General features: G+C 42.8%; 1 protein-coding gene across 2 annotated transcripts in view; it reads right to left on the minus strand.

The window, feature by feature from the left end:
- CRADD (CASP2 and RIPK1 domain containing adaptor with death domain) overlaps positions 1 to 21,491 on the minus strand; it is a 177,838-nt gene extending 156,347 nt beyond the window's left edge. For both annotated transcript variants that reach the window (XR_010411395.1, XM_045872852.3), the window contains exons 1-2: positions 21,337 to 21,491; positions 19,727 to 20,030 (exon numbers count right to left, since the gene is read on the minus strand). Coding sequence is in view for 1 of the 2 variants with exons in the window: in XM_045872852.3 (XP_045728808.1) it covers positions 19,727 to 20,024 (298 nt within the window). In the remaining variant the exon portion in view is untranslated. The remainder of the gene's footprint in view (positions 1 to 19,726; positions 20,031 to 21,336) is intronic.
- Positions 21,492 to 24,757: the final 3,266 nt, after the last annotated feature.

The following is a 24,757-nucleotide window of genomic DNA, read 5'->3' on the forward strand; positions in this document are numbered from 1 at the left end:
CTCCCCAAAGCCTATCACTATCCGGCCTAACAGCGCCAACCTGAAGCCAACTTTCTTAAGTTAAAATGAGAAGCAGAATGGAAGTCTGTATATCAGCTAAAATCTGGGGAAATCTGGAAGGTATGGGGCAGAAGATGGCAGATGAAGTGATGTTCTCTCTCCCTGGGCCAGTTTCCTCACATTCAAGGCTCGCTCCCCTACCCTCTCAAGCCCAAACCAATGCCTAGACATCAAGATCATCCATCAGCTCATCTCTCTCTTACCTGTCTCTCTCTCTCCTTTTCTAAACACATTAATTCTTCATTTGAGCCAAACAACCTATTTGCTGTCCTTCCCCTCACAGAACCCACTTATTCAAGGACCTGCTTTGTTAAAGGGCAGGTACATGATTCAGAAAACAAAATGACACTGACAACATTACTAAAGGCAGGAGGAGGAGCTAGATTTATTGGGGGAAAAGTCATTCCATTTGCAACATTAAGGGTTTAATGTTCCAGCAAAGCATCTTGGGAAGGTATCTGGGAGGAAGTACTCAGCATCTACTCTGTATGGACTGGCTTCTTCCCTAGTAATCATGACTACCTTCCTTACAACCCAGAGTCACCCTACAAGCATTCGCTACTTTACCCCTCCTCCCCACTGAGATCACTCCTTCATGCTGCATGCTCTGGTGAAACTCCATTCACTGGTACTTCTCTGCAGGCCACTGTTAAATGTTCAGAAATTCACATGCATGTCACCCCTCTCTTGCCATAAAGACTACAAACTCCTTGAAGGACAGGGCTCTACCTTCTATTTCTGATGTAATCACTTTGATGCCTTTTACAGCCCACAGCACTCTGTGAACACTCAAAATGTATTGTTAACAAATGCCTTAGGGGATTGAGAAACCTCATACAGCCACATTTCTGAATAATAGAAATAGCACAATGGCTATCTCGGGGAATGGGAAGAAATTTCTTACCCTTACCTGGCATTACCTGTCAGGAGGCTTGAGTTTCAATGGTAAATGATTTCCTTCAAAGGAGGCGAAAACAAAGACAAGATAGGGGGTTGAACAAAGTACACAAAATACCTAATGGATGAGACCAAAAACCAAATGCTCATGACTGCAAACCTTGCTTAACTCTTTTTGTGGTTAGTACTCAAATGCTAACATTATCTCATCACCCCAATACTTAAACATTTTGAGACTAAACCATGAGTAAGTATATGGGATAAGCTGAAATTAAATCCTCATGTGAGTGTGCAGAGTACAAAGGAGTTTTATCTGTTTGGTTTACCTAATTCTTTTTTCCCTTTAGTACAATTTTAGAAATGAAAGAAAGGTTCAATGGCCCTGGTATGACAAATCTCTTCTGGCAAAATTCAATTCAAAAGAAATGGCAGAGATAATAACATACTTTCACAGGAAAAGTTTGCCCTGAAGAAAGGCCTCTCCACTTTTGACTCTCAAAACAATTTTAGAACTAAGCATTAGCTTTAATCCAGTACTCTGGTAAGCACCAAGAAAAGAAAGGTAAACAAAACTGATTCCTGCCATGCAAAGTTATTTTCCGGCCTTTCTAACTCTTTATACAAAGTGTGGGGCAGACCTTCTCTGTAAAGGCCCAGATAGTAAATAGTTTCTGGACTTTCTGAGCCGTAAAGTCTCTATTGCACTGAACTCTGCCCATATAGCATGAAAGCAGACACAGACAACATAAACAAATAAGCATGGCTGTGTTTCAATAAAACTTTATTTATTGACAGGAAAATTTGAATCTCACATAATTTTCACATTATGAAATATTCTTGATTTTGGCCTTGTTTTTGTTTCAACCCTTTAAAAAGGTAAATTCTTAGCTCATGAGCCACACAAGAACAGGTAGTGGACCCGATATGGACCACAGAGACTTGGCCAGTTTGCCAACCCCCTGCTTTATACCAAAGGCAAGGTGGAAGGCCAAAATTAGCTTGCAAACTTCAACTTGCTTCTAAAAGGAGAAGATTGTTGGGGAAGGAAAAAGGAAAGGAAGAGGGTGAATAGAGGAGGAAGAAGGGATGCCCATGAGAAATCAGGCTGAGGCAAGAGAAACCCAAGCAAAAGCGGTCAAAGCCTGAGCCGTGTGGGGGAAGGATGAAAAAAAGAAGCAGAAGGCCAAGTTTCTTTCTTTCTTTTTTTTAATTTGAGACAGAGAGAGAGCACAAGTAGGGAGGAGGGTCAGAGAGAGAGGGAGAAGCAGACTCTCTGCGGAGCAGGGAGCCCAATGCAGGGCTGGATCCCAGGACCCTGGGACCATGACCTGAGCCGAAGGCAGATGCTTAACCAACTGAGCCACCCAGAAGGCCCCAGAAGGCCAAGTTTCTAGGGCATCTGTGGGAAATGAAGGGGTGAAAGGGAAGTCAGCTAGCCAGTAGTCCAGGGGAGGGGCTGTAGATTAAACTGTAAGAAAGCTGAACATCATAAAAATGCTGATTAATGCAGGAGCCCAGAATTTAAGAACCAAGGTGACTGTGTGTACAAAATTATTCTCTTAGTGGGCAAGAGCAATTCTGTTGTTACAAGTCTGTTGGGGTATGTGCCTGTTGGAGAGAGTGATTTTCATTTTGCTTTTATTTTATGCAGTGTTCCTAGGAATATCAGTTCAAAGGGGCCAATCGTGAAAGCCTTAAATCTAAAGTCCTAGAATTTCTCCTATCTTTAAAATGATTTGGCCCTGGGTTCTGACTGCTGTACCCACTCCCACACCGAAACTGTACCTCCATGAGCAGGATTTGCACCAGCGAGGAGGTAAGGAACACCCTCCCATGTGAGAGGTCATTATAACAATAGTTAAAAATAATGCTGAAAAAATGGTTTGATAACCAGACAGGGTAAAAATTGCACTCTGTTTTAAGTTTGGTGAAATGAATGGGTAAAGACTGGCACCCAGCAAATGTTAAATAGCAACCTCTAAGAAACGCCAAAGAATCACTTTCATGGAGGATCAAGAACCAAGGAGTTATTATCTGCTGACTATCCAGGAAAGCTGACAAAGTAAAAAAAAAAAAAAAAGCAATAATAGTGTTATGGGCTGCACTGTGCCTCCCCAAAAGTCCTATGTTGAAGCCCTGATCCCCAATACCTAAGTACGCGACTGTATCGGGAGTCTTTAAAGAAGTAATTAACTTAAAATAAGGCCATTATTAGGCTGGCCCTAATCCAATATGACCGGTACCCTTATAAGAGGAGGCTACTAGGACACATGGAGAAACACCAGGGATGCACACACACAGAGGGAAGACCACGAGGCACGAGGCAGCACGAGGGCCGCCATCTGAGCCAGTGGGGCCTCAGAAGAAACCAAACGTGCTGACAACTTGATGTCGGACTTCCAGCCTCTGGGACTATGAGAAAGTAAATTTTGGTTGTTTAAGCCACCTAGTCTGGGTATTTTATTACGACAACCCGAGCAGACTAATTTAAATAGTTATGATGCTTGGACATTAAGAGGAAGGTGAGGGAAGCAAATAAGGCCACCAGAGATTCATCCACTCAACCAACATGTATTGTAGATGTTTGGCAATGTGCTAGGTTCTGAGTCTACAAGGATGAAAAGCTAAGCTCTTGCCTTCAGTGAACTCACAGTCTACTTGAGGACAAAATTCTAACATAGTACAGATATGCTGTAAGAGAAATATTCCCCTGGTGCTTTGGAAACACAGAAGAGGGTTTTCTCAGCCAGCCATGAAAGGGGTGCACAAAGCTTCAAGAAAGACGTGATGTGATGTCTGGGCTAAGTGCTTTCAAAAAACCAAATCAAAGACACCACTTTCTTCCGATTATTTGACTAGGACTATATTTTTGAACTGGAGAAAATAAGTATCATTGAAGAAGAGGATGTTTGCTGTGAGCGATGTGAGGTTTTCTTCTGGTCATGTTGCATTAAGGTAGAGGACTGCAGCGCAGCTATCTTTCTGGGCCAGAGAGAGCGATTTAGCAGCAGCTCACACAGCGGTGGTCATCCAGCCAGAGCGCCGTCAGGCTCTGCCCTCCGAGAACAGTGCCAGTGAGAAGAGAAGAAGAATTTAACAGAACTCCAGAGAAGACAAGTAGAGAAGAGGCAAGCAGAAGTGAGAAGCTGAGAAATGGGAGATGGAGGCACAGGAGGCAAAACAGGACCAGGGAAGGGGGCAATGTCAAGAATGAAAGGGGGGCGCCCGGGTGGCTCAGTTGGTTAAGCGACTGACTTCGGCTCAGGTCATGATCCTGGAGTCCCGGGATCGAGTCCCGCATCGGGCTCCCTGCTCAGCGGGGGGTCTGCTTCCCCCTCTGCCCTCTTCCCTCTCGTGCTCTCTGTCTCTCATTCTCTCTCTCTCAAATAAATAAATAAAATCTTTAAAAAAAAAAAAAAAGAATGAAAGGGAGTAGCCCCACACGTCACATGCTGCCAAGACAGCAGGTGGCAACCCAAAAAATGCCACTGGACTTAACCAAAGGCCCTGATGGCCTCTGGGAAAACAGCTTGAGAAGTGGATCACTGTGTTCAGCTGGGAGGACATTCATGAAAACCCAAGGAAATAAAAGGTGCCTGAGTCACCTTCTGGGATTGGGAAGAGGGGGCGAGTCAGATGACACAGGGGCAGTGGCAGCAATAATGGTGGGGGGCTCTCATTCTGTTCTTCCGGTTTCTGGGAGCTGCGTGAACACAGAGTGGGAAGGACAGAAGTGACGCAAAGGAGAAAAATGGCATTTATTTATTTTTATTATTGTTTTAGAGAGAGAAAGTGTGAGCAGGGAGAGCGGGGAGGGAAAGAGAGAGAAGCAGATACCCTGCTGAGCAAAGAGCCTGTCCCCGGGCTCCCTCTCACCACCCTGAGATCATGACCTGAGCCAAAACCAAGAGTCAGACACTTAACCGAAAAAAAAAAATGGCATTTATTGACTACATGAAAAACACCACCGACATTTACACAGCCCTTTATGTTTTAGAGATTCATCCATATATCCTCTCATTTAACCTCAACAACTACTCTTAGAGAAGAGCAGAGGCAGCTGTTTTACACATGAAGAAATTAAAATCTAGAGGAAAGATAACCAAAATAATCTACCTGAACATCACACGGCAGATAGAGGTAGAAGCAGGACTTCATCCTGAGCCGTGACCCAGTACCTCCAAATGCTTACCCAGCACTTTCACAGAATGAAGCGCTCGTGGCTCTGGGCTGGGTCTCAGCTTCCTCATATGACTCGTGGGCATAAGAACAGCCTGTACCTCACTCTGTTGAGAAATGTAAAGCACTTCAAGGGGCTGGCTCACCGTAAGTGCTCAATAAATGTGAATCACTATTAGCTTACATTCAAGGGGCGTAACATGTACGCCAACCATACACACTGGGTATCCATTCTTGGTGCCTATGAATAGCTATCCAAACCAGAAATCTAGGTATCAGGCTAGAATCTTCTGTCTCCCTAGGCCACTGCTCAATCAGGCAAGGAGTCTAAGCCCATGCTTTTCAACTTTCGTGTCATCATTATCACCTCAAACCTTTTCAGACAGGTTTTCCCTAACTGCATCCCTCCCATGAAATTTTAAGAGCACGGATAACTGCTTATCTGTTTATGTACTGTGGCCCTTTTGAATCCTAATAGCTGAGGTTTTTTTACACCATCCCCCACAACCAGTTTTTGCCCCCTTGGGACCATATCCCCCGCAGGCAGAACACATCTAATAATCCTTCCTCCTAAATCTCTCTAAACCCATTCCCCTCTTCTCTATCCTCAATGCCAGTGCCTTTTCTTCACAATTTTTCATCTAGATTGTTCCAAGAGCTTCTTCACTGGGCTCCCTGCCCCTATTTCTGCCCGCTTCCCATCCATATGCCACCGGAGTAGGCTTTCTAAATGCAAGTCTGTTCATGTCGGTCCCTTTCTCCAATGCCATCAGTTGTGCTCCATCACCGATTGGACCTTTACACTGCACTCAAGGCCCCTGCTGAGCAGTCCTGGGCCTGAGCTCCCAGCCTTGGCTGCCACCACCCCACCCCACCCCCAGGCACTAGGTGCACACAACGTACAGCCATCGCCTCCATGGCCTGGCACTTTGTTACTCTGCCTAGGATGCCCTTCCCCTCTGCCTTCCTAGTGAACTCCTACTTACCCTTCAACACTCAGACATAAGGTATGGTATGTGCATTCTCTAAAGCCTCCCCCAATTCCATCTTACTGCAGGCTGGGCAAAGCCACCCTGTTCCTTGCACATACCTCTCTGTCACAACTCTTCAGTTACCTCTAATGATAATAATGACAACCAACATTCACTGAATGTTTAATAGATGCCAGGCTCTATTCTAAGCTCTTTACATGTATCATCTCATTTATTTGGAGCAACTTGAGGGCCGGTATTATACTTTATTAATTTCCGTACCTAAATCCCAGCAACAGTAGAAATTCAATAAATGCTTGATGAAATAATGCAGGAAGCAAAGTTTTGGAGTTTCTCATATCTGCTCTTTCCCTTGACTTACACAGCCCCTCCTACAACGGTTTATGGTCTTTTTACTCTGGTAATAAGGAGAAGGATGAGATATGATTAGTCCACCAAAGGTTTTAAAAGTTTCTTTGAAATACACTCCATGATTTAGTGAAAAAAAAAAAGTCATTAGGACTGTCTTTCCAAGTGCAAGGGGGAAAAAAATCTAATCTACTATCCAGAACACTCACATATTTACAAATCTAGTCAATTTGAGGGATATAAATAGATCTTAAAATGCCACAGGCAAAGGCTTAATCACTACAGTGGAACAGCTTGGGAAAAACAAAGAAGAGAAAAGATTTAGAAACATAATATTTAAAAGCATACAAACAGGAGACTTAGAAAAAAAAATCAGGTTATATAATATCCTAGTGAAACACTCTGAAATAGAATACTAATAGAAAGATAAACAGAAAAATACTTTAAACAATAGAGTGAAAAATATTCCTCTTAGCTCCTTAAGAGTAACTGGAGAAGGTCATTTAAGTCCAATCCACCCCACCCCAACCCCCTGCTAACTGAAATGAAACAACTAGGGGCTATCCTTAATAATTTGAAAAGACTGGGGCGCCTGGGTGGCTCAGTCAGTTAAGCGGCTGCCTTCGGCTCAGGTCATGATCCCAGGGTCCTGGGATCGAGCCCCACATAGGCTCCCTGCTCCGCGGGAAGCCTGCTTCTCCCTCTGCCACTCCCCCTGCTTGTGTTCCCTCTCTCGCTGTGTCTCTCTCTGTCAAATAAATAAAATCTTTAAAAAAAAATTTTTTTTTTGAAAAGACTACTTCAAGTTGATTCAGAAAGTTTTACTCTCAAAGGAAAATGTGTGTGTGTATTTATATACATGTATTTTATATTTTTTTTACACACACACATACAACCTTCTGAATTTTATCCTTTATTCGACATTACATGACAAATTCCAGATTTAAGAGTTGGTATTAAGTAAATAATAACTTTATGGAAATGCCCGGAGTTCAGAAAAGAGAGAGCTTCTAAAACAATGTCCTAGGGTAAAAACCTAAATACTGCATTTCACTCCTCATTTGTTATAAACTGTGATATCTCTGGGCAATGAGATTATGGGTGACTTCCATTTTCTTGGTATCTTTCTAGAGTCTTTCCTTTTTAAACAACAAGTATGTGCTGCTTTTATATTTGGGGGGGAAAAGAGCTGTTTTCACTTTTTAAAACATATGTTTTGTTAAACTAGTAAGAACATTTGTTATTAATTTACAAGTCACTTTCATGTATGGCAGCTAAGTTTCCATCTACAATAACAAATATATATACTTTAAGCCACTACATCTGATAAGTGCCATAAGGCCCAAGATAATTTGACATACTTCCCAAGTAAATGTGAGGTCTCTACGTCTCTTCAAATCTGGGCTCTGGGACAGCTTAACCAAAGAATACAGTGAGAGTTAACACTATACCAGTGTCTGGGCCCAGGCCTTAAGAAACTGGCAGCTTCTACTTCCTGCGTCTTGAAACTCAGCCACCATACTGTAAGGAAACCCCAGCCACCTGCAGAAAGGCCTATGTGGAGAGGAACCAACGAGCAGCACCAATTTACCAGAAATATGAGTGACACATCTGGGAAGTGGCTCCTCCAGCCCCAGTTAAGCCACTCCGACCCACACCAGGTAGAGCAGAAATGAGCTGCCCCCTTCAGAGCCCTGCCCAAACTGCACATTCATGTAAAAATAAATGACTGTTATTTTAAGCCACTAAATTTTGGAGTAGCTTGTTACACAGCAACAGATAACTAGAATATCATATTATATTTTGTTTGCCTCTACCTTTCCCCAATTATAATTTAAACTCCTTGAGGGTATGAGTCCATCTTTATGTTCATCTTCATAGTCCTGCCTTCATTCACTCTATAAGCTTGCGAGAACTAATCGGTATCTAGCACCATGCTAGCTAGGTGCTGCAGGTACAGAGGCAAAAACAGATTCTGCCTTAGAGATGATCACAGTCTATTTTCAGAGACAGACAGATGAACAAACAAGAATAGACAATGACAACGATAATTCTCACAGCTTTGGCAGAATAGCCAGCAATGGTGGACAGTCAATAAATGTTGGCTAAATAAATGAATGAATGAAACAGGTTCTCAGAACTACTTTGGGAATTATATACTGCCATCCTTTTATAGATGAGGTGTACCGATTAGCGACGTATTACTTCTGAGCTCTACATTCACCCTCTCTGCCCTGCTTTGTGACACTGGGGCTGGCCCCTGTGAACATTTCTCCTTTGCCAGATGGTGCAGTGTTCGTTTTCATCAAAAGAGGGCACTGGAAGGACACTGAAAGGCCAGAGCAGAGGAAGGGGCTTATCACTGGGTTCCGGATGCTTTATCCCCTCTAAAGTGTACTGCCAGTGGCATGTGGGAAACCCAAAGGTGCTTACTCTCCAGGGAATTTCCCTGCTGCTCAACAGACTGCTAAGGACCAACTCTGGTCCACCCACATGCTCTACCAAGATTCTCAACCCAGTGGGCTGTTCCTACAGACCAGCTCCAGCCTGTACCCTCTGGCAAGGTCACTGGCCACCAGCAGTCACTTCATCTCCAAAGAGGACTGAAACTCAGTCTTGGGGGTGGGGAGGAGCCTCTTGCAAGCTCTTAGTGCCTTCACCCTGTACTCTCTCTCCTTCAGCCCTAGAAAAAGTAGACCTCTTCACCACTTCAGTAGTTAACCATAATGAACCTTTTATTAGTTAATAATAATTCTTTATATTAAATTTTCCTTGTTCACATTACTGTGTGGTTTTTGTCTCCTGAATGGATCCTGACTGGCACATGAAGGAATAAAAGGGCTCAAATATGAGGGGCCCGAAAAAGGACAATTGCCCACAGCACCATCAAAGGGCTGATTCAGAATAAAAAGAAATTGAAAGGGAAGAAATAAAGACTCGACAAACAAAAACTGCCACATCAATCTCCCATCCAAGTACTAACCAGGCCCGACCCTGCTTAGCTTCCGAGATCAGACGAGATCGGGTGCGTTCAGGGTGGTATGGCTGTAGACTGCCACGTCAATCTCATTCAGAATCTTCATTTTGCCTAATCACATTTCTCTAGAAAATATTTTTTATCTTCTTCGGTGTTTTTTTAACCTTCCATTTGGTAAACTATTTTTATTTTTATTTTTATTTTTTTTAAGATTTTATTTATTTATTTGACAGAGAAAGACACAGCGAGAGAGGGAACACAAGCAGGGGGGAGTGGGAGAGGGAGAAGCAGGCTCCCCGCCGAGCAGGGAGCCCGATGCGGGACTCGATCCAGGGACTCCAGGATCATGACCTGAGCCGAAGGCAGTCGCTTAACCAACTGAGCCACCCAGGCGCCCTGGTAAACTATTTTTAAAAAGACAATGAAAATGTTGGCTACTTGTGAGACGCAAGGGAAGAAAGGGTCAGCAAATACAGAAGCTGTAGCGAGCCCAGGTCAGGTGCTCTGAGACATGTGACACCCATCGGAACCAAGGACTGGTATTAAGGACACAGAAGAGCCTCTCAGTTAATAGCACAGACTGGAGGACCAGATTGTTGGCATTCAAATCTCAACTCTGCTACTACCAAGTTATGTGACGTGGGGCAGTTCGTCTAATACCTTCATTTGTAAAATGCAAATGACAGTAATAGTATCGACCTCAGAGTTCTGTGAGGATAAAGTGAGTTTATGTACGTAAAGCCCTGAGGCCAGAACCCAACCCAAATTCTCTTTCTAACCACTTCTTGACTTCAGTATTCTCAATCTAGTTTTCTCCCCAATATCTTCTGATTTTGGAAAGGTTTCAGAAGACCCATCTTGCTCTAAAAACTGCTCTCCTCTAATTTTCCTACCACCTCTGGCCTTTGACCTGGGCCTTGCTGTAAGAAGATGTGGAACATTCTCCTTCCTTAAAGGGCTATCATTTTTTTCCAGGCCCACAAGTGTGGAACCTGTTCAATATAAAAAGAATGGGTATGATATAGTATAGCGGCCATCTCTTAATCAGCTTTCACCTCTTCCTTTTAGATCTGTCCCTTCCCCACTCAGGTGACTCTGGTGTCCTAAAGGAAGGGCTCATGACTCAACCTAGGCCAGTCAGAGGCTGAATCTTGAGAGAAGGCACAGTGGAAGAACTCAGCTGGAGATGGTCATCAATGGCCAGAGACCCCCAGCGTTGCTTCATTCCTGCCTTACTGAGCCCTGACATTTTAGCAATTCCTTCAAGGTTGTGAACAACCCAGGATACGTTAGAGAAATTCCTATTTTTGCTTATGTTAGCAAGAAGTCTACTGCTTGAACCAAAGAGCCCACATACACGCTGTTAGACTGACTGACATCTTTGAGTTTCCTCACCTGCACAGTGGGGGGTCTCTGAGGTCCCTTCCACCTCTAACCTTCTACAGTTCTAACAACAGGGCAGGTCCCAGCTGATGTGCTCTGCTGGCTCTGCAAATCTCCATAACCACTTGGTCATTACCACTCAGCACCCATACACCTTATACACGAATGGTGGGATTGAGAGATGCTTTAAAAGTCTTACATTTAGGTTATGAAACCACAAAGCTCTCCTTTGCCACTTACTACATCTCAGCAGTATTATTTTGGTAACAGCGTCACCACCCTCTCTGCTATGGTGCTGAGCATAAATAGAACATGAACATTTCCAGGAATTGTCAACTTGGCACTTCTTACAAGGAGTTAAGATTTCTTTTATAACATTAACAAAAATAAAGCCTAGGACTAAACTTCTTTTAGAGGTCACATTTCCTTCTCAATTAAAATTTAGTGTTTGGAAAAATACAATGTACCCTTTTTTTCCTCTGGGGAAAAAGTCCTCCAAAGAATCACATACATATACTCCTTGCTGTTCAAACTGAGGAACAAGTATAAACACAGCTGCCTATTAAAATTAAGCAAAGGCAAACATTCCTGCAGCTAGCTATAACAACAGCCTACAAGTTTGAACTACACCCATAAAAAGAGAAAGCTACCTTGCTAAGCGTATGGTTACACTCTTGAGGTTGTGCCACCAGAAGAGCTGGTTATTAGACCTGATGGCTTTCAGCTTTTGATAGCAAGATTTAAGAGCTACCAAAGTGGAACCTGATTCCAGTACCAGGAGAGCCAATGCTCCTATCTCCTAATCACAGTCAAGAAGATGTAGTCTTTTTCTACTCTCAAGGTAGCAAGTTGGGATAGGAGCAACCCAAGGGCTCTGTTCCTTGACCCCATATGGCCTCACATTAGACCTTGCTACCCAAAAAAGAATTAAAAAAAAAAAAGAAAGAAAGATGGGGGAGAGAGATACCAACCATGACTTAGTCTTTTTTTTTTTTTAGATTTTTTTTTTTTTTTTTTTTTTAATTTGACAGAGAGACAGCAAGAGAGGGAACACAAGCAGGGGAAGCTTGAGAGGGAGAAGCAGGCTTCCCGCCGGGCAGAGAGCCCGATCATGACCTAGTCTTCTGACAATAGGCAGGAAAGAGAAAGACAGAGAAGCCTTTGGGGCTGCATGTATGGGAGTGACTGGAGTAGGGGAGGGAAGATGACTGGGAGCTGGTAAATGATGGATTCTGGAGCAGCCACTTGTCAGAAGTAGGAGGGAGAGAAAAGCACATCTTGAAAATGTGTTTTCATAGGCTATGAATTAGCGGGCTTTGAAGGGCCTGGATTCCAAATTTGGCTCTACTGGGTTGAATGAGTGACCTGAACAAGTGACTGAACATCTCTGTGCCTCCATTTTCTCATCTGTGCAGTAACAGTAATAAGACCACCTGTCTCACTGAGTTAGTGCCACGATTAAGTGAATTAATAAATGAAAAGGACCTGGACCAGTACCTGGCACAAAGTAAAGCCACCAATAAATATTATGATAGTTATTTTATTGGCTAAGCCATTCCCAGTCTTCCCAATTTTGTCTCTTTTCTCCTCTCATCCATCCTTAAGCCATCTTCAGCTCACTTTGCATCTGAGGGCCAGCATCCAACTCATTCTCCACTGGCACGTTCTGTCTCCATTTGGACAACTTGATCTACAGAGCACAAAGTATTCCGGATGGTTTGTAATTACCTAACAATGTGAATAGGCAATGAGAATAATTCCCCCAAATCCAAACTTATCTGCTAAGTCAAAACACTCCAGTCAATGTTGTTCTGTGTACATCGAACCCGTGTATCCCCACAGAGCTCTAATGGATTTTAGTACTGGTAGCAAATCATACACCTGTGTGGGGTCCGGGATTCTGGGACATTCTTGAGCAATAACGTTCAAGAAACTCAAAAAATTAAAAACACTTATGATTACGGAATCAAAACAAAACTACATATCTTTCTGTATCCATTCCTACCACCTTTCCACTTCACCTCACCAGAAAACAAGAACAACTCTTCAAGCAAATACATAACTTTGGGAAGCTCATGCTTGGGGAGCAACAACTGACAAAGGAGCCACCCGCCTACTCAGCTGGTCAGATTTCAAGGTTCTCAACCCTGGCTGCACTTTAAAATAACTTCATGAGGCGTTCATGCATGTTCCTGCGCTTGCACGTGTGCACATGTGTGTATGTGTGTTTATAAGTGTGTGTGTGTGTGTGTCTTAATACCACTGCCCAAATCACACCTCCACAGATTTTGGCATGAACTGGCCTACGTCAAAGTCTAGGGATCAGTAGTTTTTTTAAAGCCAGGGTTGAGAAAGACTAAGCGAAATGAACCACAAAAGTCAATAGGGTGATTGATGTAGCCAAGTGGCCCATACATCCACAGGAGGGAGAAAAAAGCACAGTGAGAATTTCTAAGAGAAAAGAACATTAAATCCATTTTTTAAAGTGAAATGGAGGCATCCCTGCTGGGGAGAGGCCTGTCACATGGTTTGCTATTCCTAGAAAGAGCTACAATTAGCTGCCAACAGATGCATTATTTCATCAGTCCCATAAATACTCGATAAAAGTCTTCTGCTCTTCCTTTATGTCAACCTTGCAGGAGCAGGGCAGGGGGAATCTTCTGATAAAATGCAGTACTAAACTATAAAAATTTCCTTTTAAATGATTAAAATTAGCATTAATAAAAATAAAATATTTTAGCAAAATCTTATCCCAGTATACCTCTAAAAGCCCTTGAAAATTTTCCTCTTAAAACAAACAAAAGCAGGGGCGCCTGGGTGGCTCAGATGGTTAAGCGTCTGCCTTCGGCTCAGGTCATGATCCCAGCGTCCTGGGATCGAGTCCCGCATCGGGCTCCCTGCTCCTTGGGAGCCTGCTTCTCCCTCTGCCTCTCTCTCTCTCTCTGTCTCTCATGAATAAATAAATAAAATCTTAAAAAAAAAAAAAAAAAGCATTAGTACAATTGTTTAAAAGCTCATTTCAATTATTAATGCTACAGCAAAATATAATTCCATTTCAAACCCAGTGGGAAGTCAAGACTGCATAGCAGAAAAAATCCTAAATCAAGACTGGAAGCCTGGATTCTAGTTTGGCAATAAATTACATCAACTAACTATGTAATCATGGGCAAGTTGACTTAATCTCCATAGGCCTCAGCTTTTTCACAGAAAAATTAGATGATCTGTGAGTCTCTCGCGGCCTAAAATTCTGGGATACCAGAATATGTCTCCATCTTGCTGACTCCGAACATGTTTATAATTTACAAAACATAAAATTAAGTCATTCTGGCAATTCTACTAATAAATTTAACCAATTCCCGGTCACTATGCATAATCTGAAGGAGCAAAACAATAAAGGACCTTGAATTTGGCACCATTTTCTATCTGAACTAGAGCTGGAGCCTTCCTTCCCCAACTATGCAACCAGGGGACAGCTCCTGCCCCAAACTCCTGGCTTTCTAAATGAAAAAATGCATGAAATGCATCTTTACAATTTTTGCCACATCTTCATACCATTATTTTCCTAGTATTTTTCTTTATGTGTTCATTTTTACTTAAGTAAAAGCAATGTCTTTTTAAAAGTAGCTTCATAAATAGAAAACAGTTTTACTTGCCATAAATGGAAGGAAACCATTAGACTAATGCAAGGGAAAGAAGGCAACTAACTCAATTCCAGCGAAATACTGTTGTCCACCGAAGGCATGAGACATAAGGAGCTTCTTCTCTTTGTTAAAAAGAAAAACTGGCAAGTGTCAAGAGAGATGCTACAGCAAAGGGAGGCTCTCACCTGGATGTCATCAGGATTGAAACAGAAAGAAAAAGGAAATGACTCTCTCACCATGTGATTCACTCCCATATCTGCATTTCATCTAAAATCATTTTGAGAACCACCCAAGATCATGGCTGTGCACACATCTCACGATTTGGGAAGCACAACAACGAATGGTCGAGACTGGGCCTTTGCTGACGTGTGGCGTGACTCAGCTCTCCGTGAGGAAGGTTCTTATCCCAGACAGGCCTGGGCTCTAGCCACACTGTCACTGAGGGCTCCCACCGGAGGGCCTGTGTCTCTGTGGTCCCCTCTATCTGAAACGGTCCTCCTCCAAGTACCCACTCTGTTGCAGAATTCAGGTCTCTGCTCCACATCCTCACGGCAGAGAGGCTTTCTCTGACCACCCTGTACGATGTGCGAAGCCCTTCCTCACCACCAGACACTGTTTTTCTTCATAGCGGTAGTATTCACTCATTCACTTCTGTCTATCCCCATCAGACTACAGCATATGGTGAGCTCTAGAAGAGCTGGGGCTTTGTTTCCCAACATCCTAGTACCTGATGTCAATACTCAATATTTCCTTAGTGAATAAATGAATCCCCTCAATTGATCTGGAGATCTTTCACATGTCTTTATTTCCTAGTGCCTGGTATCTAGTTGGTCCCCAGGCTGCGTATGATAATCACCCTGGGAATCTCTGCAGACTCTGCCCTTACCACAGGGAAGGGTCCTACCATGGATGCTGACCCACCACTCCCTCTTGAGTACACAGGATGCCACAAAGTGAACTCTACCCAGCCACAGCAGAAGTGCCTAGAGAGACCACAAGCTAGATGAACTGAGATCAACACCGAACTTATTATACGCAGAGTAAGGCCAATTCATGGTATGATTGGAGAATCCCAGGCTAGAAATCTCTCCAGTAAACCTATTACAATCCCTAAGGTTTTTGCCATTATTGCTCATAACTTTAGATGCATCCAAGTATACATCTGAGAGCCAGAGTAGATCTTGAGAGAGGAGCTGATGTGCCTCTGCATGGTCACACAGGGCCAGCTCCGAGAGGAACAGGCTGAGCCCTGGAGCTCTTGGCTAGAGGGAAAACAGACCAGCCCTGCATCCTGCGCCAGTGAGGGCAGCCAATGTCAGGGCATAGGGTCTGCGGTGAGGACCGGCTCAAGCGCAGGCAAAGTTGAAGCAAACAGCCTCAGGAGGCGAGAGTGTTGAGGCATCTGATGCTAACATACGAGGCACTGAGCTGTGTTCCAAGACATCTGTCCTTCATCCTCGCCAGTGGCTAAGAGGACGTAAGGCCAGAATCTAGCCTACAGAGAAGGGGGGAGAAAAAAACTCCCAAGCCTAACGTAAGACTGGAATTAAAGGCAAAGTTGCCAGGCTGACTGGTAAGTGAGAATCACAGCAGAGACCCAGTCCCACAAACAAGGCCAACACAGTGGAACAGGGAGTCCTGGAGCCCAGGAGTCACTCCCACCATGACTTAGCCTAAGTCCCACCAGCTGGTGGGACCAGGGCTGCCATAAACCTCTTTTCCAGACCCAGACTAGCTCAGGCACTAGGGAGAGCCTGTCAGCAGACAGGGCCCACGAGCAGTAGAAAGCAAGCAGGTAGGCACACGCTGCCTACACCCAGACTCAGCACTGTTCTCATCTCCTAAAAGACCAGACAGGAGCCCACAGACGATTGCCAGCTGATCTGCTGTCTACTCTGCGACCTTGGCCAGCAACGGACACACTGTGAAGTGTCCCTTCGGCAGTGCCAAGCTGGATTAAGTAATTTTATTGCCAGAATTTCTCTTCTAAAATATAAGAGTCCTCACAGGGTGAGAAAAACACAAAATCAATTATGCATTAACATCTTAGACTTTTTTTTTTTTTAAACATAAATAGGAAGACCCATCAGCTAGGTAGGCTCTGAAAGAACCAAAGGTTTAAGGTGCTCTTCTATGTTTTGGGATTTGCTGGGAGTAGTTTAAGAGACCAGAGAAGATTAAGATACAACTGGATTCTTCTCTAATAAAAAGCAACTAAGTAGGATCTATCACCAAATATCAAAATTTACAAGTGAAACACAGAAATTAAACAAGCAAAGAGGAAACCAGGATTCTCTGAGAAGCCCAAAACAAGAACACTTTTTAATAAAATTAAATCAGTTCATTCTTGGAGACGTTTCGGCCTTTTGGCCAAAGAGAAAGCCATTTCTGCCCATTGGTTCTCAGACATCCCAGGAGGAGACCACCAAATCTACACAAATTAATTAATAATGACAATGAAAATGAGCAAAAGATCAGACAAGGTTAACATATACACATAATATATAAGCACCACATCTTCCTACAGTTTAGTTCCTCAAAATTCAAAAATGCCTTTATAAAAATTTAAATGGTCTTTTTAAAAGCTTATTAAAATTACTCTTACAACAATGGAGAAGCACAGGGTCCTGGGAAATAGACCTCTGCGTCCATCAGCATTTTTTACAGAAATATTAAATTGAAGGCATATCAACTCTGACAGTCCAGGATTTTCAAAAAAAAAAACAAAACAAAACTTAGGTTTTCAATTAATTAACTCCCAATGAATTTTAGAATTAAAATATCACCATCAACTTAATTAAACATTAAAAGTTTAAGGTCCCAAATAAGAGAAGGCTGTTAAAATATATCTTTCCCAAATAATTAACTAATTAGTTAATTTAAATTAAGTCTATCATTTCCTCCATCCCCTACTCTCTCACACACATTATATTTTTTATTTGTATCTTTATATATCTTGCTAAAACTTATGGTATTGCAGATTTTCCATAAGTGGATTTTAAAAGTGATTTTTATGAGGGAGAAAACTACAAAGTGAAGAATCGAATGATAAACTTCAAATTCAGGATTTACCAGTAAGTAGGGGTTGGGGCTGAGGTAGGCCTAGGAAGGAACACCCAGGGTCCTCAAAGGCAATGGTAATATATTTTTTTAAAACTGAGTAATGGGGAGACAGATGTTCACTGCACCATTATTCTCCATACCTTACTTGTATTTTATAATCTTACTTAAAATACTCAATAATTAACAAAACTTATTTTAAAAGTAAGTTTATGTTATTATCATTGCAGAAAGTATATAGAAACGTATGTAAATCAAACTCTCTTGAAAACATTTTTCAATAGCCGTGTTACTCGGACAAAAAGTAAAACAAGAGTACTTAAAATTTGTACAGCAGCCAACCTATCCTTCCATTTGAACACTTCCACAGAACTAACAAATTAATATTTTTCATGCAGACACACTCAATTTTTTCTCACATTATACTGTTTCATTCTGCTTACTTTAAAAAACTTTAGTTGTCCCTCAACTTCCATGTAACTTTCACCATTTGGTAAAAAACATCATAATTTTTTTCTTGTTCTCTAAATAAATCTGAAAAAATTAAAATGGGGTCACACCTCTATGAACAACATACAACAGGATGAGTTACATCACCCAAAATGATTGTAAAATTAAATGAAATATTTTGGTAGTAACGGGGTTTCGGTTCGCTTGTTTTGTTGTTTCCAACTATCTGGTGCCAAGAGGAATCTCTAAGTCAAATACGAGGAAAAGACACCGGATACCCTAATACTTCTCTTAATGTGTCCCCAGGTCTTTGTTGTTTATTCTGCTTTCAGTAAAGTGGTAGAAATGTCTTAGATACTTTAGTTTGGATTTGTTCACACATCTGAAGTATTTAATTTTGTAAGGACACTCGAACTTGAAAAGTCCTGGGGCCCGGAAAGGACAGCTCTTTTCAGTATTTCAAAAAGCCTAAAACACATTTACCTGTAATTCGGCCATGCTAGAAAATGAAAATGTGTTTGCTTTCTTCCCCTGGGATTTAACCAAGCTTTCCTAAGTTCAGTGGTTACCTCACGCAGAGCAGATATTCAGACATATGTCATTAATAAAAATAGAAGGATTCATCATGATTAGTTAGTAACTGTGGTCTGAAAAATCATTCAAAATATGAGGTCCATGAAAAAGAAAACCCCAAAACAAAAACAAAATATGAGGTCCATGGGGCGAAAATAATAAAATTGGTTTTTTATTACTGGCATTTTTTTTTAACCAGTTGGTATTTTTAAAACTGCAACAACAAAGTCTGAGGACCACTGTCTGGGAGGAGTTCTAACTATCACTGCTTTCAAAATCTCTGGAGAATGTTGATTTCCTAACTATTCCAAAATTTGCAAAGTCAACTTTCAATTTTTTATTTTTTAATTTTCTTTTTTAATTAATTAATTTTATTTTATTTATAGATTTTTTTTTTTCAGGCAGTTCAGTTCTCTGCTCCTCCAGCTTTATAAAACAGTAAAAGTCATGGAGTTGTTAAGAGGGAAAATGTTTCACATCACATCTTCTTCCTGCTACAAGCCAGGCTCGTAGCACTGGGACTGTTTCTCTTCTCCATAGCTTCCAACTTTCTTTAAAATCAAAATGCGACCCTCCCCAAACTACTATTCTTATAACAGTAAATGCTCTGGGTGTCTGAAAAAAGCCAAACTAAAAAAGACTGACTTTAAATCAATAACCTTTAAAAATTTACTTAACCAGCTTTCAAAATAATCCCCTTTGGCCATGCAGGATAGCCTAGGGAACAGGTGCAAGGCGTGCCTTCCTAGAGGCTGTCTCCTCCTTCATGAAGCTGACCTTTTCCAGCAGCTCTGGCACCCCACGAATCAGTTATCAGTAAGCCTAAAGCCTGCTTTCCCATCTGCACTTTCCAAATAGCTCCCAATGCCAAGCGCTGAGATATGACCCGGCTCTCAGATGAGAACATGCCTCCCAAGTGACTTGCCAAGTTTCCCTGGAAGCATTTTCTAAATGTATTCTCTGACCTCCCTCCTCACCCTCTTGATCACAGCTCATTCTTCCTTCCCTGCACTTCCTAATTCCACCTCCTCATCCCGTGCCTCCAACACCCTGTGCCTCAGTCCAAACTCCTTACCCACCCCCAGCCTAAAACCCCACCTTCACATCCAAAGGACACAGTTTCGACAATTTTGCACCTGGTTTGCAGTGATCTTTTTGAGGCCTACCTGCAGGCAGCTCAGTTATGGATTCTTCCCTTGCCTTCTCCAGCTTCTCCCTAACCCAGGGAAATTCCTGCAAGGAATCTAGGAATGCATCAAATGCTTTAGGACCTCTGGAAGGTAGGATATCCAGCAGCAGCATTGTTTTCCGGAGGCCTGTGGCTTGAGCTTTGATTTCTTGAACATGGTTTTCTGTCAGGACCCCTTCCTGGTAAAGATACTGAAGAACCAGTCCCTCCACCAGTACCTCCGCACCCAGCTCCAGGCGAAGGGAGCGAAGCACTTGCTTGTCTCTAGCCTCCATTTCTCCCTGGGAGAAGACAAAATAGTAGCTCAGATTACAGGGAGCTCACCAACCCCTAAAGACAGTGTCCTACATGCGGTGCAAGCTCCTTAAGGTCGGGTACAACTTGGAACCTTAGCAGGGTGCCAGGCCGTGGTGTTTGGTACACAGCTGTTAAGCCAAAGCGAAGTAATTTTGAATGTTTCCGAACATAATGAACAACCCTGAATACGAATCATCCTTTCTACTTTTGCTTTCCACACAATGGAATCCTAGCTCCATTCCTTGCTTGATCAAGAGATTTGGAAAAAACTGGGCCATGGACCCTGCTTAAAAAGCAACTTTGAAAATTACAGAGCAGCTTTTCATTTTAACATACTTAAAAAGACACGGTGCCTTTATTTTAACATAGCCTTCATCAGATATACCCCAATACCAAGGAAACTGCCAATAAGCATGCAGGTGCTCTTCTGACCATGGGCATTTGCTGAACCTGCATAGCAATGGGAGTGGGCGCCCGAAACCGGTAGGTACCACTAAGTTAAGGTTCTTTTCCTTTAAGAGAAAAGCCCTATACACCCTCACCTCCAAGAAAAATATTTATTGTGTGTGCCTCTACAGTAAACCTTATATATGGTCACAGACTCCACCCCTGCCCTCTAAGAATTCCGAAACCCTATCACAACACTGCCCGGACCACACACGTATGGGACATTTGGTGGGGATTTATTTTTTCTTTACAAGGAAAAAATGTCCACACGCCAGCCCTGGTCAGTAGCCACGCACGATTTTAAGGCCTGTGTTCAAGACCACTGCCCCGGTTTGAGGGCGCTGGTGCGGAGGCCATGAAGGTAAAGCAGCGGCGCGGCGTGGGGGGAGGCGGCAGATGGCGCTTCCAGGCACCCACAGAAAGTACAAGCGGCCGGCGACCCGACCCCACTCCTTCGAGCAGCCCTCGGGGAAGTCGGGGAAGTCCGGGCGGTGGCAGGTGAGGGGCAGGGTGTGCGCTTTTGGCTGCCAACGCCCATCTGGAACTTTTTGTTCCCTGCCTCGCCAGCTGAAGTCCTGTTGTGTTACGAACAGGAAGAACCGGGAGGAATTTTCGGGGCAACCTGACAAGCTCAGAAGTGGGTGCTGGCAATGATCCTCAGAGCGGACGGAAGGGGTAGCGGCCCCCGGCATCCCTACCGCCACCCCAACCCGGGCCCGGCTCGGACATGCTGCGAACAAATTAGCGGGGGCGGGGAGCCACGCAGGGCCCAGGCCGCAGGCTCCACCGTGCGGGGCCTTAGAGAAAAAATGGATACGGGGTTTCTGATTTCCTGTTACTTACGTCTGCAAACACGTATATTTAAAAAAAAAAAGAAAGAAAGAAACCGCAACCGGAATCCAGACTGTTAGGGAACCTGTACCATAAGCACCATCTTTGTTGAAGGCGAAAGCCGTGAACAGGAAGTGTTGTCTCCATCTTTCTTAAGGGCAAACACAGGAAGTGCTGTAGCCATCATTATTGGGGGGAGGGGACAAGTGTCGGACTGAAGCCTTTTCCGCCATGTTTGCTGTGGGTAAACAATAAAGCGGCCTGGAGATGGAAAATAGCATCACTTAGGGGGTTACCTAAGGAAAGTAGTATTTTAACACAGGAACTCCACAGTCTTGCACACAACTGACATAATAGATGGTCAGGTCTCAAAAGTCACCTTATCGGGCGCCTGGGTGGCTCAGTCGTTAAGCGTCTGGCTTCGGCTCAGGTCATGATCCCAGGGTCCTGGGATCGAGTCCCCACATCGGGCTCCCTGCCCCGCGGGAGGCCTGCTTCTCCCTCTCCCACTCCCCCTGCTTGTGTTCCTGCTCTCGCTGTCTCTCTCTCTGTCAAATAAATAAATAAAATCTTAAAAAAAAAAAAAAGTCACCTTATCAGCGTAGCCTTCCATGACCACTCTATTTAAAATTGCAACATTCATCTCCTGCACTCCCCATCCCTTTTCCAACTTTGTTTTTATCTGTAGCATGTACACCATCTTATTAAAACTTTTACTTAATTATCTGTCATTCGTTTCCCTCCACTAAAATGCAGGGTCGTTTATATCTTAGATCACAAGAGTTCCTGCCCACAAAGAGATTATACATCAGTAAATTATTCAGTTACAGCAACCAGCTAGCTACTCAGGAAAGAAAAGGAATGGTCACGGGGAAGTGGGGATATTCACAATCATTAGGAAGGCTGGAAGAGGCCTGGGCATCCGAGAATGACTCCCTAGACAATACTGCCTAACTGACCACAGTCGGGAAAGCCGATCCCCATCTCTTCTCAACAGACAGATCAAGTGCGGAAAACCCAAGGTCTCCACAGCTGTATTTGCCAGCAACATCAGAACAGCACCTGCAAATCTTACTCTGATGTTTGCAATCGGTGAGACCTATTTCAAATGCAGAACATTCGCAGCAAGGGTGTCTGGAGCATGTGGTTTGGAGTTTTCCAGCCTCTGAAGCACAGAAAGACATTCTAAAAAGAGAATGGCTGTTATTGGGGGGTGACCTGCTGAGTTCACCACATTTTTCATTGGAAAGCAAGACAAATACATGATCCAAATATAGAGACATATCTGAATATCAAAAGGAGGGTCATTCCTGAACTCCTTTATGAAATGGGGCAATCAATAAGCATATTCATTGATTCACTTTTAAAGCAATTGGGTGATATATGCAGAAAGTCGTATACCTGCTAAAAATTCGTTGACCGGGTAACAGGAAAAATACCTCAAATATCATTATTTCTATAAAGGTTCTCTCAACCAACACCGCTAGTGGAAGATGAAAATCTTTGTAAGCAAATCAATGGAAAGCAATTCTAAACCTCCCTCCTCAAAACCTTTTTGTAACCAGTTTAAAGTGTTACTATACCAATATACCATTTTATTATACCAGTGGTGACAATTTTTTTAATGGGTGGCAAGTATTATTATTATTAGCATTTTTTTTTTTAAGATTTTATTCATTTGACAGAGAAAGAGAGAGAGCACACAAGCAGGGGGAGTGGCAGGCAGAGGGAGAGGGAGAAGCAGGCTCACCACTGAGCAGGGAGCCCAATGTGGGGCTCGATCCCAGGCAGCCGTTCAACAGACTGAGCCACCCAGGCACCCCTATTATTAGCATTTTACATATGTGAAGACTGGAATCAAAGTGGACAAATGACCTAGTGAAAATTTCACAGCTAATATATGCCACACCTGAATTCTAACCAGGTCCTTCCAATTTCATGCCCTTTCCAATACCCAGTTTACCACACGGCCATGTACGATGAAGAGTCTGTTGTTCTGATGACAACCAGAAAATTGACAAATCATTCTGGTGCCACCTCCCACTTGATACTCCTGAGTTCCTAGTACTCTCTTCACTCTCTACCTATTTTTTTCTTTTCTCTCCTCTGGAACTGCTTTCCTTTCCTGGGAAAGGTTTATCTTTTGTATGTGGACAGGTATTAGCAACGTTCTCTGCCTTCATCCAGATAAAGTGCAGATCTCTTGCGATACTAGCAATAGCTGAGGTTACAGACTTTTGGGTGTAATTTTTCCAACTATAAACTTTGATAATTTTCAAACATATACTAAAGTTGAAACATATAACACAAAGCACACCCATATAAAACTACCTAGCTTAAAACACTTCCTAATGACATGTTCTATTTGGAAAGGCTTGAGATCTTCTGGGAACTAGAAAGAGACATTGATGATGAGTCCAGGGAGCCAAAAGTGAGTTCCATGAGAGTTCACAGAAGAGAAGAAAAGAGTGTAAGAGGCAGCAAGAGAAGAGTTAGTGCAGGAGCTGAGGGGCATGGAGTCCAGATGGTGAGCAACCTAAGAGGTTGGCTATTAAGGATCTGACTTTTAAATCCATAAGGTGAAGCCCCTGATCATTAAATTCCTCTTCCAATGGCAAATTTAGATGAGCATTCATGTTGCCCCCGAAGCAACTAGGCTGACTGATTGACTAGCCAACTACCCTCAGTCAGCTCTTTGCAGGATCACCACCCCACATTACCATACAGTGATACTTCTGAGCAGCAAGCCAGAGGTTCAGCTTCACTAATATAAATATCTAAGGACAGCAGCCTAAAAAGTCAAACACAGATCAGAATCACTATCACAGATGATTACTCCTCCGCTCTGTTTTTTCCCTCTCTGTAGGCTGGAAATGTGCCCCCACAGAGGATTAAGCACCTGTTACCCAGTGGTAACAAATCTATTTTCAGGAAGGACAGATATTTCCCTTTTTCTCTTTCCCCTACTGTGTTTACTTGTGTCAAGTTGTATACCCATTGTTAGTTTGCAAAATAAAGAGTCAAAAAGAACAAATGTAGTATTTTTCTGTCTTCCAATTTGGTCTTTAGTTCTGCAAATTTCAAAACAAAAATCAAAGGAGTCAGACATTTTCAGTTCTTCCTGTTTCATGAATGTGGAAATTAAGCCATGGGGAAAAAGAGATTCTTTTCAGGCATACTTGAAACAGTTCCAGAAATAGATCATGACTTAAATTACAAAGAAACTTCGATAAATTCCAAAAAATCAACAGCATACAAACTATGTACTCCACCATTTCACAATAAAATTAGAAACTTTAACAAAAAGATACCTTCAATAAATCCCATAAGCTTAGAAACTAAATGAAATAACTCTTAAGGGGTGCCTGGGTGGCTCAGTCGGTTAAGCATCTGCCTTCAGCTCAGGTCATGATCCCAGGGTCCTGGAATCAAG

The sequence above is a fragment of the Mirounga angustirostris genome, unplaced genomic scaffold (assembly GCF_029215605.1).
Source record: "Mirounga angustirostris isolate CCGP_5_RB_7025 unplaced genomic scaffold, mMirAng1.0.hap1 SCAF_5, whole genome shotgun sequence".
Taxonomy (NCBI): domain Eukaryota; kingdom Metazoa; phylum Chordata; class Mammalia; order Carnivora; family Phocidae; genus Mirounga; species Mirounga angustirostris.